Source organism: Mytilus trossulus, chromosome 4, assembly GCF_036588685.1.
Source record: "Mytilus trossulus isolate FHL-02 chromosome 4, PNRI_Mtr1.1.1.hap1, whole genome shotgun sequence".
Lineage (NCBI taxonomy): Eukaryota > Metazoa > Mollusca > Bivalvia > Mytilida > Mytilidae > Mytilus > Mytilus trossulus.
In genome coordinates, this window is record NC_086376.1 from 18,071,559 (window position 1) to 18,089,841 (window position 18,283).

Consider the following 18,283-nt stretch of genomic DNA (forward strand, 5'->3'; position numbering starts at 1 on the left):
TTGACGGTGATACGAAATGTATGCGAAAAATGATAAAATCGTGCACAGAATACTTTTATAATACTAGTATATGAGAGTTGCATTAATATTATTTTTCACCGGTTACTCGTTTCATATGACTTTAAATATAGCGATAAAAATGATCAGATCATCTCTCCCGTACTCAAATATGTTGGTGAAAGCTAAGTCTGGAAAAATGATCTTCCAGAGAATAATTAATTTAAAGTAGAATGAGGTACCCGAGCTAGTTTTATTTGCTTTAGATAGAAAAAAAGTAACTCACATTCCTTTATAAATTCAAATTATTACAATAGTTGGTATATTAAGATAGATAACACAATTTTCCTTATTTGTATGAAAAGTCTTACAAATACATTACATGTCAATGCAATGTTTGCCATTTGATAAGGGAGTTTCTGTTTCGGAATTTTCAATGAATTCGGGACTTTTGATAGCTTACTTCTCATGTCTTACAAATAAATGACAGTATGACATAATATAAGCATTCATTTCCCGGGTATAATGCATCCAGTAAAGCACTTTGAACACATGAAATAATAAGGTGTTGTTTTCGTCTTTTACTGTACTAGGACGATATCACAGGCAATTTTAATAGACTATCAGTCCCATAAGGCATCATCAGCACAGTAGTACTGACATCTTTTATAACAAACCTTTGTAAAATTGTCCGTTTTTAAATCAATAACTTTTATTAAGAAAATTCGGTTTAAGTTAACGTTCAGAGGCAAAGTTGACCTTATATGTATCTGGCTCTTTTTTTGATATAGCTCTTTTACTGTTGCAGCTCCTTAATATCCTTGGCTTTCCATATTTATTTGTACGATTCGCTCGTGTATATAACAACGTCTTAGATTTTAGCGAGAGAAATTTATGTATTATGAAATCATTCGTAAATATGACTCAACATGCAGACATCTTATACGTTAAGGTATTTCACATCCAATCTTTTCTGGTAATATTCTTTACAAAGCCCAAAAATGTCAGTATTCACCTCAAAAGCTAACAAAACTTTCATACAGACTTATTAGGAAGATATATAGTCCCGATACTGTTGTCAGGTCATTAAAGATTGCATATTTTGACTTTAATATTGGTTCACTTATAGGGCCTTTGCATCGGAATTAAACACATTTATTATAAAACCTGTTGTTGGCATGACATGAGTTATGTTTTTGTCATATATTTCATGATAATACTAAACCCATAACAGGACGGATTGTGCCTGATATTCACATGACGAAGACATAAACTTTCAGTCAGTTTAATTGCTGTCCGGAGCTGACATGACAGTAACTGCTAGTAGTCTATTGTTGTTTATTTATTATTGCCATTTTGTTTATTTTCTTTTGTTTCATATTCTGACATCGGACTCGGACTTCTCTTAAACTGAGTTTTCGAAAAACTAAGGATTTTCTTATTCCAGGCATAAATTACCTTAGCCGTATTTGGCTCAACGTTTTGGAATTTTGGATCCTCAATGCTCTTCAACTTTGTACTAGTTTGGCTTTTCAAATATTTTGATATGAGCATCACTGATGAGTCTTATGTAGACGAATCGCGCGTCAAGCGTTCTAAATTATAATCTTGGTACCTTTGATAACTATTTTACCTTGCGTATTGTTGCGTGTTTGCTTTTTCTACATTGGCTAGTAGTATAGAGGGTTTGGTTTATCAAAAAACATGTTTAACCCCGCCGCAATTTTGCGCCTGTTACAAGTCAGGAGCCTCTGGCCTTTGTTAGTCTTGATTTTAAGTTATAGTTTCTTGTGTATAATTCGGAGTTTAGTATGACGTCCATTATTACTGAATTAGTATATAAATTTGTTTAAGGGCCAGCTCAGGATCGAGTTTCTCGATACATTGAAGACCTATTGGTGGCCTTTGACTGATGTTTGCTCTATGGTCTGTTGGTGTCTCTTTGGCACATTCCCAATTTCCATTCTCAATTTTATTACAATTGCGACCACAACAGTCCAAAAAAGAACTTAAAGGCTAAGTTTGTGAAGATTTCAGTAATTTAGCATGTCTTTATGATGCTCGTACCAGATACATGTGCATTATATTGTAAAAAACAGCCCATTTTTATGTAATATAAGCATTCTATTTGAAATGAACAGCTAAAAGTTAACATTTTAACAAATTTGTAAAACTGCTAGATTTTTTGGTCAAAAAGGGGTTTTATTTCATGGACCTACTGCTTTAAAAAAGTGTCGTTTTAATGTTTTGCAGTTTAAGTTTCGACCGATTATTTTTTTTAAATTTGATAAATATTCCTAGATCGCAGAAGAACACCGTGCTAATTTGGTAATTTTGCTAAAAAAAATATGTTTCCATAAGGCAAGGAAAATTCTCTATAGTTTTCATTTGTAAGCTATTGATCATTTTTTTTTAACAGAAATGTTTACTTCTCCTGCTTCCGGCTTATATTTCTTTTTCTACACAACAACGCAGCAGAAATTCACTAAGTATAATATAACCATCAAAGATGTAAAAAAAAAAGTTTTTAAAAACCATGGTATTTCCGATGCAATAAAAACAGATGATCGGCTTTCTGTCTCATTTACATTAGAAAAGAGGGACGAAAGCTACCAGAGGGGCAGTCAAACTCATAAATCGAAAATAAACTGACAACGCCATGGCTTTAAATGAAAAGGACAAACAGACAAACAATAGTACACACGACACAACATAGACAACTGAAGAATAAACAACACGAACCCCACCAAACACTAGGGGTGATCTCAGGTGCTCCGGAAGAGTAAGCAGATCCTGCTCCACATGTGGCACCCGTCGTTAGCTGTGTGACTGATAAGTGATGACACCGTTTGCGTCTGATTAAATACTTGAAAGCTCAAGGTGTTTATATTATTATAAGCAATCGTGTCCACGATCAAAATAACAATAGGGGTATAATATAATTTTTTTTATATATTGGAGTGAATATGATTTTTGCTTCCCATGATTATTGCTTCCATATTCCGGCAGGGTAATGATCATATATATTCGATTTTATACTTTTTTGAAACGGTATTCAAGCTAAGTCTTATCTTGATTAGGAATAATTATGCAACTATGATCCTTATGTTTTTCTCCTCATTGGTTTTTCTTAACACTGTTTTGTATTAATGCATCTGTCGAGGTTATTGTCTATGAACATTTATGAAGAATAGTCATAAACAGTACTGCCGTCGAAACGCATATTTAAAACCTCCGCTTAAAAAAGGGGCGGATGGAAACTGTTTTGCTTCTGTCTGTCTGTCCGTCCGTCAGTCCATCCATCCGTCATACCTTCCCTCCGTTCGTCCGTCCGTTCTATGAGTATTTTTCTTTACAGCTTTCTCAGGAACTATATCACAAAGATTTCTACAGTTTGGTTTCATGGTTTATATAAGTAGATTTCATCGTGTGATGCGTTTTCAGATTCATCACTTAACAACTTCCTGTTTACTGTTAACACTTGTATCATTTTTACACATGATAGCCAAGTTGAAGATTTTCGTCACATCTTTCTCAGTAACTACAATACTGGGATTTCTGATATATAGTTTCAAGGTCTATATACGTCGGCTATACCGTGTGATGTGTTTTCAGATTCATCACTCAACAACTTCTGTATATCGAAATATTTGGGTGGGGATATCAACAGAGAGCAGTAGCTCACACTTCCACTTGTTGGATTTGGCTCGGCGTAAAAATAAATGATAAATAAATACCGTTGTAGCTACCGACCTTTCATGTCTTCCGTTACCGATCGTTCATGTCTTCCGTTGTCAAATAAAAGTGTAGTCTGTTTAGTCTTTTTTTACATTCTGATCGATTACTAGTATGCTTATATAGTTATCAAAGGTACCAGGATTATAATTCAGTACGCCAGACGCGCGTTTCGTCTTCATAAGACTCATCAGTGACGCTCATATCAAAATATTTATAAAGCCAAACAATTACGAAGTTGAAGAGCATTGAGGATCCAAAATTCCAAAACGTTGCGCCAAATACGGCTAAGGTAATCTATTCCTGGGATAAGAAAATCCTTAGTTTTTCGAAAATTCAAAGTTTTATATTCAGGAAATTTATAAAAATGACCACATAATTGATATGCATGTCAACACCGAAGTGCTGACTACTGGGCTGGTGATACCCTCGGGGACGAAACGTCCACCAGCAGTGGCATCGACCCAATGGTGTAAATAGTTGTCATCTTTCACTTTGCACTTTCATTGTATAGCCAACTAAATAATTGGGGCATTTGTAAAAATCGCATTGAAGGAAAAGGCATAATTAGAATCTATTCTACACAAGAAAATGTCTGTACCAAGTCCGGAATCTGTCAGTTGTTCGATGTGTATGTGAACTTTTGATTTTGCCATTTGATTCTGTTTCAAAATTTCCTTAGAGCTCAGTTTTTTAGTGATTTACTTTTTTATCTGAATTCGTCCTATTGAAACTACCAAATCTTTCTGAAAATGACACTTGATTTGTCATTAGAGTTGGTCATGTTGGTAATATTGAAGAAAAATGTTTTTTAATGTAAAATTATAATTGATACACTGCTCTTTGCCTATATACTTTTATTTGGCCTTTGGTATTATTTTTTTTTTGTGGGGGGGGGGGGGTAACTTTAAAATGAGTTTGCAGTACAAAATGTGATGAATTTTTTAATTGTCATTTTTCACTTTTGATTCTTCACGTATTTATGGATGATGAAGATGTTTATTAAAAACGGATTGTTTAATATGCAATCCGCATTATTATTTGGAATCTAACGAAAGAAAGAAAGAGAATCCTACGTATTCCTCTATATCTGTCACGAAAAAGAAGAGTTTAGAAAATCTTACATCCTAATACAGGATACCTTACTCAAACAACAATTCTTATAAGAACAAAGATATTTAAAGCAAAAAGAAAAAGTAATTGTTTTAAATTTCTCAAATATTTATTATTACTGTACTTTAAAACCAGAGAAGCTACAACGTATATGGGTCGTACTTTCCAGAACTGCTCCACCTTTTGCAGGACCTATTCTGGCATTAACTTTATCACCTTTCCTCAAATCAAGGGGAGTAACAGTTGTTGCAACGGTACGGTCTGGATGATTCATTGAGTCAGCCCACGTAATGTCCTTTATAACTCCATTCGAGATGAGTTCTACCACAGCATGTGAGGAATCCCTGGCCCCTGTTGTTATGTGTATCACGTACAGACCATCACTAGGTGCTGTGAAATGACCAGATGATGCATCATAGCCGTTACCAAGGTTGAGGTCGACCACGTCGTACTTTATTATTGAATGAGTTGATACTGAACTTATCGCAAGATCTGCAGACAGATATGCGTAAAAGGCTACGGGAATTCTTGCTGCTTTTAAATCTGAAACAAAATGTTACATAAGGTTGTTGTATAATTATATTTCAACATACACTTAAGGTGAATAATTAAAAAGCATATCAAAAGTTGAGGTTTCCCAATCTACTTAACTTTTCAACAAATGTTAAGTAGATTGGGAAACCTACTTAGTTATATTATACAAAAATGCACAAATTCCGAACTTGACTAAGTGTTTGTATACAATTTTTCGAATTTTATGACATGAGTAGTCAATGAATAAAGATATATATGTGTATAAAAACTCATCATAGATACCAGGACTAAATTTTGTTTATACGCCAGACGCGCGTTTCAACGAAAGAAACGATAAACAAGTTTGAACAAAAAATTATCAAAAAATATAGAAAAATTTAAATTATTAGATAAATTATTCAATGAAAAACAGTAATTTACAAAGCAATGTATGTGATTAAAAGAATTGGAAATTTAGAGAATACAGAGTTATTGAACAAAGGGGTCAAATTCATTTTGCGGAAATCGATGCATAAGTTAGAACATAATTTCTAAGATGAGAAATAAATATTCAAATATCTCCAAAGGCATTCAAAATTTCAAGCAAACCCCGGATAAGTTTTAAAGTTTTAAGTTGAATTTTTTGAAATAACAAAAATTCGATCATATATTTGTGCCTTTAAGCAACGGTTTTGAACAGAAAATAACACTCTGAAACTAATAGACCAATAGAGCAATTATTAACCTCGGTACAGTGTATTCAATTTCATTATATATGGGAAATGCATTGCATTGAATCGTTTCTTTTGTTGACTAGTATATGAAACAAATTCAAATATAAAGTGTATTTAAATAAAAAAAATATAATTATTCACAGTAGAATAACTGGCAAATATACTAGTATATTTTACATAACTAAAACTTTCATGCATTGGTTAAATATTTACTCAAAAAATCATACCTTTTAATGAAGCTGCTGATTTAGATTTAAAAAAAAAGATAAAAAAAATAAAAATAATATCTGCTGGTAAATTATAAAGTTCTCAAATAAATAAGGAATCTGGGCCTTGTAAAAAAAAAATACTCTCTAACAAATATTTTTTTGAAGATTTAAAATCTCAAGCAATCTAGCTTCAACTATAAATACAAACCATCAATCTCCGCCTTTAGCTCGTTGTACATTTGGCAGGTATCAGAGCAGCCGGAACATCCGCCTTTAACACTGGTGCAGTCAATAAAGATAACCACAGTTGTAAGTAGTAACCAGTACATTTTGTCCTGTATCCAGCAACAGATTATTAAATATGACTTGTTCGATTTCCCGCAGAAATTTATATACATGTTGAGGCATGTCAAGACATGCGCACTGTCTGTATTCTACACAGGAAAAATTGCAACATATGTTTATCATATGTTTTCAAAACATATGAAAAACATATGAAAATCATATGTTTTTCATATGTTTAGGACAAACATATGATAAACATATGTTTACAATCATATGTTTACATATGTTTTGAAACATATGAAAACATATGTCAGCAAACATATGTAAACATATGTTTTATGACACATGTAAACATATGTTTGTAAACATATGAAAAACATATGCTTTTCATATGTTTTCATATGTTTAAAAAAAAAAAAATAATGAAAATTGAAGAAAATGTCAAAATTAGTATCGAAGCATAGAACATCCTAACAGCAGAGCTTTCTAATTCGGAATCATGAACAGAATGTGAAATAAGTGAATGAGTTATAATTAATAGATAATAATATGAATAAATATTCTTTATATAATTTATAGTTTGTTCTTTATTCTCAATTAGTTTTCTTTATTGATTACCCCATTTTTCTCTCTCTGTTCTTTATTAGTTATTATTTATTCTGCATTTTTTTTCTTATTCCCTTTTCTTAAATCCCTAATTTTGATTCCAGACCCTTGTATTACGTACTTGGCACGTAGAATTCGAAAACCGGGAAAACTCGGAAATATTTTCACCGTTATCGTTTTGTGCACTATGACACGCAAAACCATGGACGCTCACGCGATCATCCGCAGCAGTCTACAGCTGTTTATTTAAGTTTTAAGAATGGACAGAGATAGATTCTGCTTCTTCTTCTACTTATAAACAGATAAATTAAATTGGGTGACTTGTCGATTAACTAGAAGAAACCGGGGAACGAAACATAGAAATGAAAGTCTAGAGAAGGTCAACGACAACGCAACGAAAGTTCGAAATGTCGAAAGTGTTTTGTTTTCATGGATTACGTACATTTATGTACCTTAAAAAGGCAACGAAAGGTAAATATAATTATGCTCCTTTTTTTATTATTATAATTGGACAAAAGCAGAAAGATGTGTGTGCATATTTTTCACAAAAAACTGTTTGACTTGATTGTAAACCCGAGAACGATACTGAGGAACGATATTGTAATCATTACATTAAATGTATATATCCGATGGTAATCAGTAATTGCATTTATTAATCATCTGTTTCATTATCTATCATAAGGTTATTTTTAAATACATCCCAAATAACCATATTTGTAAACTCTGTAGAGATCAGTTAAATTTAAAAAAAGGGGGGGGGGGGGGGGGGCATCAATACTGAATGAATGGATAGATGTCAGTGAGGTTCTATTACTCCCACTCTTTTCATATAATTTAGATTTATAAAATGTATGCCGGCTTTTCATACATTGCATAGCCAAAGATAATAATGTTAATGAATTTTTTTCCCAAATTTTAATTATGATCAAACTGTCTTTTAAACTGAGACTAAATTTTGTACAATAACACTGTTACACCACAGCTCTGGTGGATTTTGCTTTGTCCACCCGCCCACCATGGGATTGGGCACCCGGTGGGCAAAATTTCTAGCTTGCCCAATGCCGACTCTGCCCACCCATAGGAGTGGGCATGCCATTTCTTTTGTTTAATCAAAAGACTGGCAAGTACAGTCAATAGAAAAAAGCATATAAGCATTTGTAATCACTATTTTTACAAAAAAGAGATTATAGCTAGGGTGATTAAATATGTATTCATTTTATCCCCTTTTAAAAAAAGGGGGGTATATTGTTTTACCTCTGTCTGTCCTTCCATCAGTCCGTCAGTCAGTCCGTCTGTCCCATGAATATTTTTCGTCACATTTTTCTCATCAGGAACTACAATACAAGGATTTCTGAAATTTTGTTTCAGGGTTTATCTAAGTCAGCTATACCGTGTGATGCGTTTTCAGATTCATCACTCGACAACTTCCTGTTAACTGAACACTTGCATATTTTTACACTATTAATATTATCCACTTGCCGCAGGGGTATCATCAGTGAGCAGTACATGTACATGTAGCTCACAGTTTCACTTGTTTAATTTGAAAATTAGTTATAAAGGCTGTGTATTTAGTTACTGCACATACATGTACATAGTTTAAAAAATTCCCTAATGCCTACCAAAAACAACAAATATATACATGTATGTTACTCCTAAAGAAAATTTTAGAAACAAAGAGTAGACAACGCATGAAATTATCTGGCATAACAACATGCATTAAAAAAGAAGATGTGGTATGATTGCCAATGAGACAACTGTCCATAAGAGACCAAAAAATTAAATGACAGAAATTAACAACTATACTACTATAGGGCACCGTACAGTCTTCAACAATGAGAAAATCCCATACTGCATAGTCAGCTATAAAAAGTCCCTAAATGACAATGTAAAACAATTCAAACGAGAAAACTTAGGGTCTTATATTTATGTACAAAAAATGAACAAAAAACAAATATGTAACACATAAAAAAACGACAACCACTGAATTACAGGCTCCTGAATTAAGTTATCCCCTTGACCACATGTAAAATTTGTACTGTTAACTGATGAAAAGGATTGGCATTAATTTATTTAGTCAGAGATCAAATTTAACCACTTTGATATACCATTGAATTCATACAACAGGCATATGGATTTAATAAGGCCACACTTAAAAATATTTTGGTTTGCCCAAACCCTACCCAAGGTTGAGACAGTGGGTAGGTAGGTAGGCATTTTCTTTTTTTTTTCAAAAAAAGAAATTGAAGTATCAGATGTTAATCATGTTTATTAGTCTTCATGCCTATTTAATTAAAAAAAAACTTCTTCAAATCAGGACAATAAAAGAATTTGAGTAGGCAGCTTTTTTCTGGGTACATTTTTTAGGTAGCGTTTGGGCAAACAAACCTATTATTTATTGTGGCCTAAGAAGGATTAGAACATTCAAATGATTTAATACTTTTATATATATATATAGTATATAACTAGTATTATTTTTTTTCAGGGCAAGTCTAGATCTTTTGGTCTTCTTTTTAAACATCAAAATAAGTCAATTTTGCCATACAACATGTATATAAATATTTAAGGCAATTTGTCAGATATTTTAATTTCATTTCACTTTACATTATTTCTTTTAGCATTTTCTATGGAAGTACATGTACTCCAAGAAGAAGAAGAAGCTAAGCAACAGAATGCAATTCTCTGAGGCATTGATTTACATGTATGTGCACATAAAGAGCAGCCAGCAATTATTTCATGACGAGAGGTATGTACATGTAATAAAAAAGGATAACTTTGTTTGAATATTTTGTTTTTGTCAGACTATCTACATGTACATGTTACACATTTTGATTTCATGTAAGCAGTGAAAAAATATTTTTTTCTACTGGACCATTTATCAAAAATAGCATTGGAAGCTCTATATACACTACATTGCTTGTTCTTTTTATAAGACCACACACAATTTTTGGGGATTGTATAATGGAAAGGTGTCTGCTGCGTCCGAAGACACATTGGTTTCCAAAAATATAACTAAGTTTTAAGTGCAATAATCTTTATGAATTTTGTTTAGAAGGTCCAATACCTCAAAAAAAGGTTGGGATGATTTTGTGGATGATGGTCGGAAGTCCCAACCGTTTAGGAATTAGGGGCCCAAAATGGGCCAAAAAGAAGCATTTTCAAAGTTTCAGAATAATAACTTTTTTATAAGTATTTCAATTGCTCTGAAATTGTACCACAATGTTTAAAACCACAAAAAAAGGTTTTGATTCAGTTTAGGGGTTATAGTGGGGCCAAAGTTTAGGAAATAGGGGTCAAAAACAAGCATTTTTCTAGTTTCCAGTCAATAACTTGTGTGTAATTGTATAGATCTCCCTGAAATTGTACCACAATGTTCCATATATTAAAAAGGAGAAGGCAGGGATAGAGTTTTGGGTTAGTTGCCCAAAATATGTAGGAATTAGGGGCAAAAAGGGGCCAAAAAGAAGCATGTTTCCAGACAATAACTTGTGTTTAAGTGACTCATAGGCAGATTTAGAGGGGAAGCCCAGGGGGCCCTGGTCCCCCTTTTCTGGTAAAATTTTGGATGATTATATAGAGAATTACTGAAGCATGTCCAGATCGGCTCCCCTTTAAGGCAGTCAGTGGGCCCCCCACTTATGATAATTTCTGGATCCGCCACTGAGTGTATGGATCTCTCTGAAATTGTACTACAAGGTTCCATACTACAAAAAAAGGATGGGATTGAGTTTTAGGGTTATTGCTCTGAGGGGGATTTCAATCAGTTGAGGGGGATAGTTCGTTTCATGCAATAATGTTCATCAAAGTAAGATCTACAAGGGTCAACATAACCAAAATGTCAATGGACCCCTTAAGGAGTTGTTGCCCTTTATAGTCATTTTTTAACAACTTTCTCGTAAATTTTGCAATCTTTTCCTCTTTTGTGTTTTGAGCAAGAACTAAAGAAGATAAAGAGAAACTTAACAGGCTGTGAGCCAAGGCTCCATGTTGAAGGCCGTACTTTAACCTATAATGGTTTAATTTTTAAATTGTTATTTGGATGGAGAGTTGTCTCATTGGCACTCACACCACATCTTCCTATATCTATTAACAAGCAATACAAGATCAATAAAATATGTTTACAAGAGTTTTGCCTTTTGGAAATAGATATTGTAAGGAAAATTGCATCTCACGCATGTCTACTTTTCTTGTAGATTATTTTCATGATTTTTATAATTTATGAAAAATGTTAAAAAAAAGAACATACTTATTTGTTGTGGTTATTGCTTTTTAACAGCAAATTTTATATATATCCATCAATTGGTGAGGTACATTGAAACACTGTTCTTTTATTAAATGCATGAAGTACACAGATGGTAACACAAATTACAACATGTTATGTTCATGAGTTTAATATTTATAGATAAATGTTGTATTTCAACAATTTTGCCTATGAAACAGCAAATCAAGATTTAATAAACCGAAGTTAATGCCCAAATGGATTTTTTTAAACTTAGGCAGAAGAATAGTTTATTATCATGATTATATATACATGATATATATGAGAAAGTTCATGCTATACATATATTTGTTGTTTGTTTATAAATTGTTTCCATTTTTTGTTTCCACTAGTAAAACTTAAAAGTATTAATTAGTTCATACTACATGTACATCTAGTTTTTGTCTGGACTTTTGGATTAACTTAAAATTTATAATTATAGCTTGTTACCAAATGAAAGGAAAGTGCAGTATTAGAATCACTGATGTTCATGTTACAACGTACATGTAGGTGCAAATCTAGAAGTCCTGTAAAAAAACCTGGTATCAAAGTAAGTTCATATGTAGAATTGTATTTGATTTAAATAATTTAATGTTATGTATTCAAAACTTTTTCAAGTGTAATTGTACATGTATGCAGTTGTTAATTTTTCTGTCTTTCTGATGTCAAGTATGCATCGAGGAATCCTTACCAGTCTCATCTGCTTCTGCTGCACACGCATGAGAAATGAGAAGCTCAAATAATTATAGCATTTGCATCACAGACCGTATATTATGAATTGTTTATTTTACAAGATCAAAAGTTGTACTCGTCTTCAATATCCATTAAATACTTGCCACCGTACATTAAAATAAATAAGAAAAATTAATTTAATAATATTCTTTTAACCGTAGAATGTTTTTAAAGAACTAGAATATTGATATAAGGAGATGGGGTATGATCCTCAATGTGACAACTATCAATTAAAAAACTAAAGAACAAAGATAAAACATTTACTGGTCGCTCGACTCACTGTTAGGCAATGAACCATAATCAAAATCAATACCATAAAGTAACCTTCAACTTGTTTAAGAATGCAAAATGTGAACCATTTAAAAATTAAGACTACATATTGTATGGCAGACATTGGTAAATATGTTTATGGAATGATTGTTTTAATAAAATTAACGGTACCAATTTTCTTGCACCAGATGCGCATTTCGACAATACATGTCTCTTCAGTGATGCTCGTGGCCAAAATATTTGAAATCCAAAGCTTATATAAAAGATGAAAGAGCTTTAAAGGTGTTTATATTTGTCTTGCATGTACAATTCTTGCCAGATTTTTATAAAACTTATACTATACTTTAATATCAGCAAATGCAATATCTTGGTCAAGTTCACTACTTTTGACAGATTGACTATTTTCAAAAGAGTTATGCCCCTTGAAAATTTTGAATAAAGGAAAATGGGCTTGTAAGCGCTCTCATCGGTTCAATTTTTATAAAACACATAGTATACTGTAATACTGCCCTTGAAGGTCTGTTTAAAATATTTCATATACATGTACAAGAAAAAGAACCTTTTTCAAAGCACACTTTTTTATTTATAATTTTATTCAAGTGCCTTTTTTAATTATTGCCCCTTGATAGATGCAATATGTGCAACTCAGTGGACATTGAAACTCTATTCTGTTATTTTTATTTTCAGGAACTGAAAAGTAAAGAAACAGAACCAAAGAACATTCATTTTAAATTAATACAATATTGAACTCAAAAGTCAATCTAGTTGTCTTTCTTAATTATAGATATAAGAAGATGTGGTATTAGTGCCAATGAAACAACTCTCCATCCAGGTCATAATTTGTAAAAGTAAACCATTACAGGTCAAAGTACGGTTTTCAAAACAGAGCTCACATGAAACAGCAAGCCCTAAAGGGCCACAAAAGTGGCTGCATGCACTAGCACCTGTAATAGCTACATGTAGCAGTGTAGACAATTACATATCAATGTGTATGGTGATATATATAGCAATAGAAATATCACATCCATCAGAGGGAAATAGAATATAGACAAAAGAAATATCACATACGTCAGATTAGAATAGATTATCAACAATAGAAATCGTGTATGTCACAGAGACAAACATATGAAAATAGAATATAGACACTTAAAATTTGGTATGTCATAGAAATGAAAATAGAATATAGACAATATAATTAGGGTATGTCAAAGAGGCAAGCATAGAATGGATGATGTCAAAGAAACAAACATATGAAAATAGAACATAGACAATAGAAATGGGGTATGCCTAAGAGACAAAAATATGAAAATAGGACATAGACAATAAAAATGGGATATGCCTAAGAGACAAAAATATGAAAATAGAACATAGACAATAGAAATGGAGTATGCCTAAGAGACAAAAATATGAAAATAGAGGCACAACAACATAATAAAAAAAAGTTTTACTAGATAAACAATACAAATTATGGAGCACTGACTGATAATTATTTTTCTGCATAAAGGAATGCTAATGTATACAGTTGCTTTTTATTTGTTAGAGCTTTGGATTTTGCCATGTATTTTCTGTGGAATCGAGTATTTGGGGTTATTCAAATCGTCATATTGAAGTATTTTCACTCAAAATGAGTTCCTGACAGAAGAAAAAAGATGATGAAGAAGAAAAACATCAACAACATTCATTCCATTAAAAACAAACCAAACAGAAATACATATACAGTACATGAAAAAATAAATGAATTTGAAAAATTAAAAAAAAAAACATAAAAAAAATATATATTTAGGACCAATATAAAAACATATGAAAACATATGTTTGGGCCGAACATATGAAAACATATGTTTAGGCCAATCATATGAAAACATATGTTTAGGTCTGGGATGAAAACATATGAAAAACATATGTTTTTCATATGATTACATGTTATGTTTTTCATATGATTTTATAAACATATGTTTTTCATATGTTTAACATATGTTTTTCATATGATCAAAAACATATGTTTTCATGTCGGGCCTAAACATATGATATGAGCTCCATGTTTTGTGAACGTCTTTCTTAACTGTCGTATTAGACTGACCAGTGTATATAGCGCATTGCACTTTAAATACATTTTAGCGCGAAAACCTCCATTTAGCTGAATGTATTGCCGTCGTAGTTTCATCTTGTCGCCTTCGTACTTTTATTCGATGGCAACACGACGGGATAACGAGGTCTTCACGAAGTCGTGTTGCCATCGTTAGACCTTCGGGTAGCTTCGTGATTCATTAGTGTAGACAACTTAATGTCAAAACTGCCCGATGAAAACAAGAATGCAATACGATGTTCAAAGATGCATCTCGGTGACATTACGATGGTGAGGATGGTGATACGAACTCAATACGAACCCTCAACATCGGACGCACCTTCAGTGATTTTTTAACATGTTAAAAAAATTAGAACCGTTCCCGAAGTTGTCTCCGTAGGCTAGAAAAAGTGGCCGATGGTTCTACGATGGTTAATGATGGCACTAGGAATAGCCCGATCTGGATACGATCAGTCCCGATTTTGAAAATTTCCATAATCGTGTTGCAATCGGCGTAAAAATCGGGACAGTGTGACGCGGGCATACGGAACAGTCCCGTTATTAATACGAAATTCGTCAATGATACCCACGTCAGAGTCCCGACAATTACAGAATACAATACGACTGAGACCCGACAAAGCCGTTTGCAATGCGATAGAGCGGACCGTGATAGGATTACGTTCCGACAGTACCTGATCATTCCGAATATGCCGACAGTTTTCGAACGGATAACTTCCGTCAACGTCGGTTTACTGTCTGGTCACTGTCTGATCTCTGTCGGATTACATTCGGTAGAGTCGGGACGCAGTCGTGACAGACTCGGTCGAATTTTACCTGGCGAAAAATACAAATCGGATTAGAAGCTGATTGAGATCGGGATTATCGAGACTGATTCGCTTAGAAACGGTTGAATATCGACGCTTCCTGAACACTATCTGATTGTTGTCGTGGTCAAATTATTTTTTTTACAAATTTTAATTTAAGTTTGTATTTCCATCCACGATTCACAGGATCTTGATCAGACTTTTAATAAATTTTAATCGGGAATGGTCCTGTCAAGGACGGTAGTAAAAATCGTGAATGTGTGACCCCAGCTTAACCATCGTAGAACCATCGGCCACTTTTTTCTAGCCTTCGGGGACAACTTCGGGAAGGGTTCTAATTTTTTTAACATGTTAAAAAATCACTGAAGGTGCGTCCGATGTTGAGGGTTCGTATTGAGTTCGTATCACCATCCTCACCATCGTAATGTCACCGAGATGCATCTTTGAACATCGTATTGCATTCTTGTTTTCATCGGGTAGTTTTGACATTTAGTTGTCTACACTAATGAATCACGAAGCTACCCGAAGGTCTAACGATGGCAACACGACTTCGTGAAGACCTCGCAATCCCGTCGTGTTGCCATCGAATAACAGTACGAAGGCGACAAGATGGAACTACGACGGCAATAAATCCAGCTAAATGTAAGTTACTTTTCCAGCTAAAATACATTTAAAGTGCCATGCGCGATATGCACTGGTCAGTCTAAAACGACAGTTAAGAAAGACGTTCACCAAACATTGAGGTAATATCATATGATTCTATGAAAACAAGAAAGGCGACAGCGTTGTTTCTATTAATTCAAATGGAACAACAAGCGCATCTATTACAGGCTCGGGAACTATTTTTACAAGTAAAATATTTTTTTTGTCAAATTGTCATATCAAGTAACTTAATCAAAATCATAAACGCGCCTCGTTCACCAACAATACAGGTACACATATATACATGTATCGTCTGAGTTGTTGTCACATGAATGTTTACTCCATAACCATTTTGTTTTCTATATGTCATATTTTGCCGCATTTGTTGCTTTTTCCCACATCCTTCCTTTTGTCTACATTATTATGATATTCTCCTGGGAAGATCTCATTTTGAATAAAAGGGATCAACGGACCCATTACCTAACCTTTAAGATAGGTCAGTAAACATGGGCATTATTATGGGTGATTATTTAGACTAGTGCACACATCAAACAATTCCAAACGTGTGATGCCTTCGATATATAATTTAAATGCATCGTAAGCTGTACACGACGTCTTGTAGACATCGTTTGGCCATCGCGACATCATCGTTATCCATCGTGTAGCCTTCGTAATCCATCGTGTAGCCTTCGTGATCCATCGTGTAGGCTTCAGCTGAGATATGAAGCTTAAATACCCGTCTTCGGTTAACCTTCGTATGTTCATCTTTTGCTATCGTATTTAATTTGGGCACCATCGTATAGACTTCGTTATTCCTCGTACTTTCTTCGGTCACTTTTTTTTTATTTTAATGAGATCTGGACCAACTTCGTACGAACTTACAATTTTCGCATTCGGGTGTCCATCGTATATAACAATCGGGACAGTGTGACGCGGGCATAAATTAATAAAACTGAATATTGAGTTCTATATATGTACAAACCTTAAAGTCATATGAAACTTCAAATTAATTAAAAAATATGTATATGCTTTTTATAACTAAATGGCTAGTTTCAATTATAAAACCTATGTTTTATTACCTTTTTCTCAAGAAAATTCAATAATTTGTCTAAATTTAGAAGAACTTTACTTTTTTGTTAATTGCTTGCTTCCAGCAAACAATTCGCCGACATGTTTTCCGTATGCAGTTCCCTCAGTGCGACCTTTCTCGTAACAATCCGGTAATCGCAATACGCAAGTGCGAATGGAAAACCAAACGTAAACATCGCTCCTTCTCAAGATAAACTATATTCTTATTGCTTATTGTACATGTTATAAACTTCCTTCATTTTTAGAAGTAATAAATCTTTTCTTTTGTATGTATATTTAAACTGATAATAAAACTGAAGTGAATTAATTCAAGAATATTGAGTTCTATATATGTACAAACCTCATATGAAACTTCAAATTAAAAGAAAAGCACATTTTTTTTATAACTTAACGGCTTGTTTTTATTATAAAATCTATGTTCATATTCTTTTACCTCAAGAAAATTCTATGAAAATTCTATAATTTGTCTAAATTTAGAATAACTTCAAGCAAACAATTCGCCGACATGTTTTCCGTATTCGGTTACCTCAGCGTGACCTTTCTCTTAACAATCCGGTGATCGGCAAGTGCGAATAGAAAACCAAACGTAAACATCGCTCCGTCATCAAGATATACTATATCTTATTGCTTATTAAACATGTTATACACGTGCTAACCTGGATATCCATGATTCTTTGTTGATTGTTTACAAACGGGTGACAGTAGTTGAACGTCGGCTTCAAACCACTACCATTTATTAGCTGTCATATTTTCAGAAAAAACATTGACCGATTGAAATATTTTTTGACGGTGATACGAAATGTATGCGAAAAATGATAAAATCGTGCACAGAATACTTTTATAATACTAGTATATGAGAGTTGCATTAATATTATTTTTCACCGGTTACTCGTTTCATATGACTTTAAATATAGCGATAAAAATGATCAGATCATCTCTCCCGTACTCAAATATGTTGGTGAAAGCTAAGTCTGGAAAAATGATCTTCCAGAGAATAATTAATTTAAAGTAGAATGAGGTACCCGAGCTAGTTTTATTTGCTTTAGATAGAAAAAAAGTAACTCACATTCCTTTATAAATTCAAATTATTACAATAGTTGGTATATTAAGATAGATAACACAATTTTCCTTATTTGTATGAAAAGTCTTACAAATACATTACATGTCAATGCAATGTTTGCCATTTGATAAGGGAGTTTCTGTTTCGGAATTTTC

At 33.1% G+C, this 18,283-nt stretch overlaps 1 protein-coding gene and 1 long non-coding RNA gene across 2 annotated transcripts; one reads left to right on the forward strand and one right to left on the reverse strand.

Annotated features, from left to right (window-relative positions):
- Positions 1-4,932: 4,932 nt before the first annotated feature.
- Positions 4,933-6,680, reverse strand: LOC134714803 (complement C1q-like protein 4). The gene is made up of 2 exons (XM_063576381.1): positions 6,510-6,680; positions 4,933-5,388 (listed from the first exon to the last, which is right to left on the reverse strand). The coding sequence occupies exons 1-2, from the start codon at positions 6,628-6,630 to the stop codon at positions 4,961-4,963; spliced, it is 549 nt and encodes a 182-aa protein (XP_063432451.1). The 5' UTR covers positions 6,631-6,680; the 3' UTR covers positions 4,933-4,960.
- A 683-nt stretch (positions 6,681-7,363) lies between these two features.
- LOC134713778 (uncharacterized) lies at positions 7,364-13,209 on the forward strand. The gene is made up of 4 exons (XR_010106378.1): positions 7,364-7,663; positions 9,808-9,935; positions 11,890-11,997; positions 13,137-13,209. It is a non-coding gene; the product is annotated as an uncharacterized LOC134713778 (long non-coding RNA).
- The last annotated feature ends 5,074 nt before the right edge of the window (positions 13,210-18,283 follow it).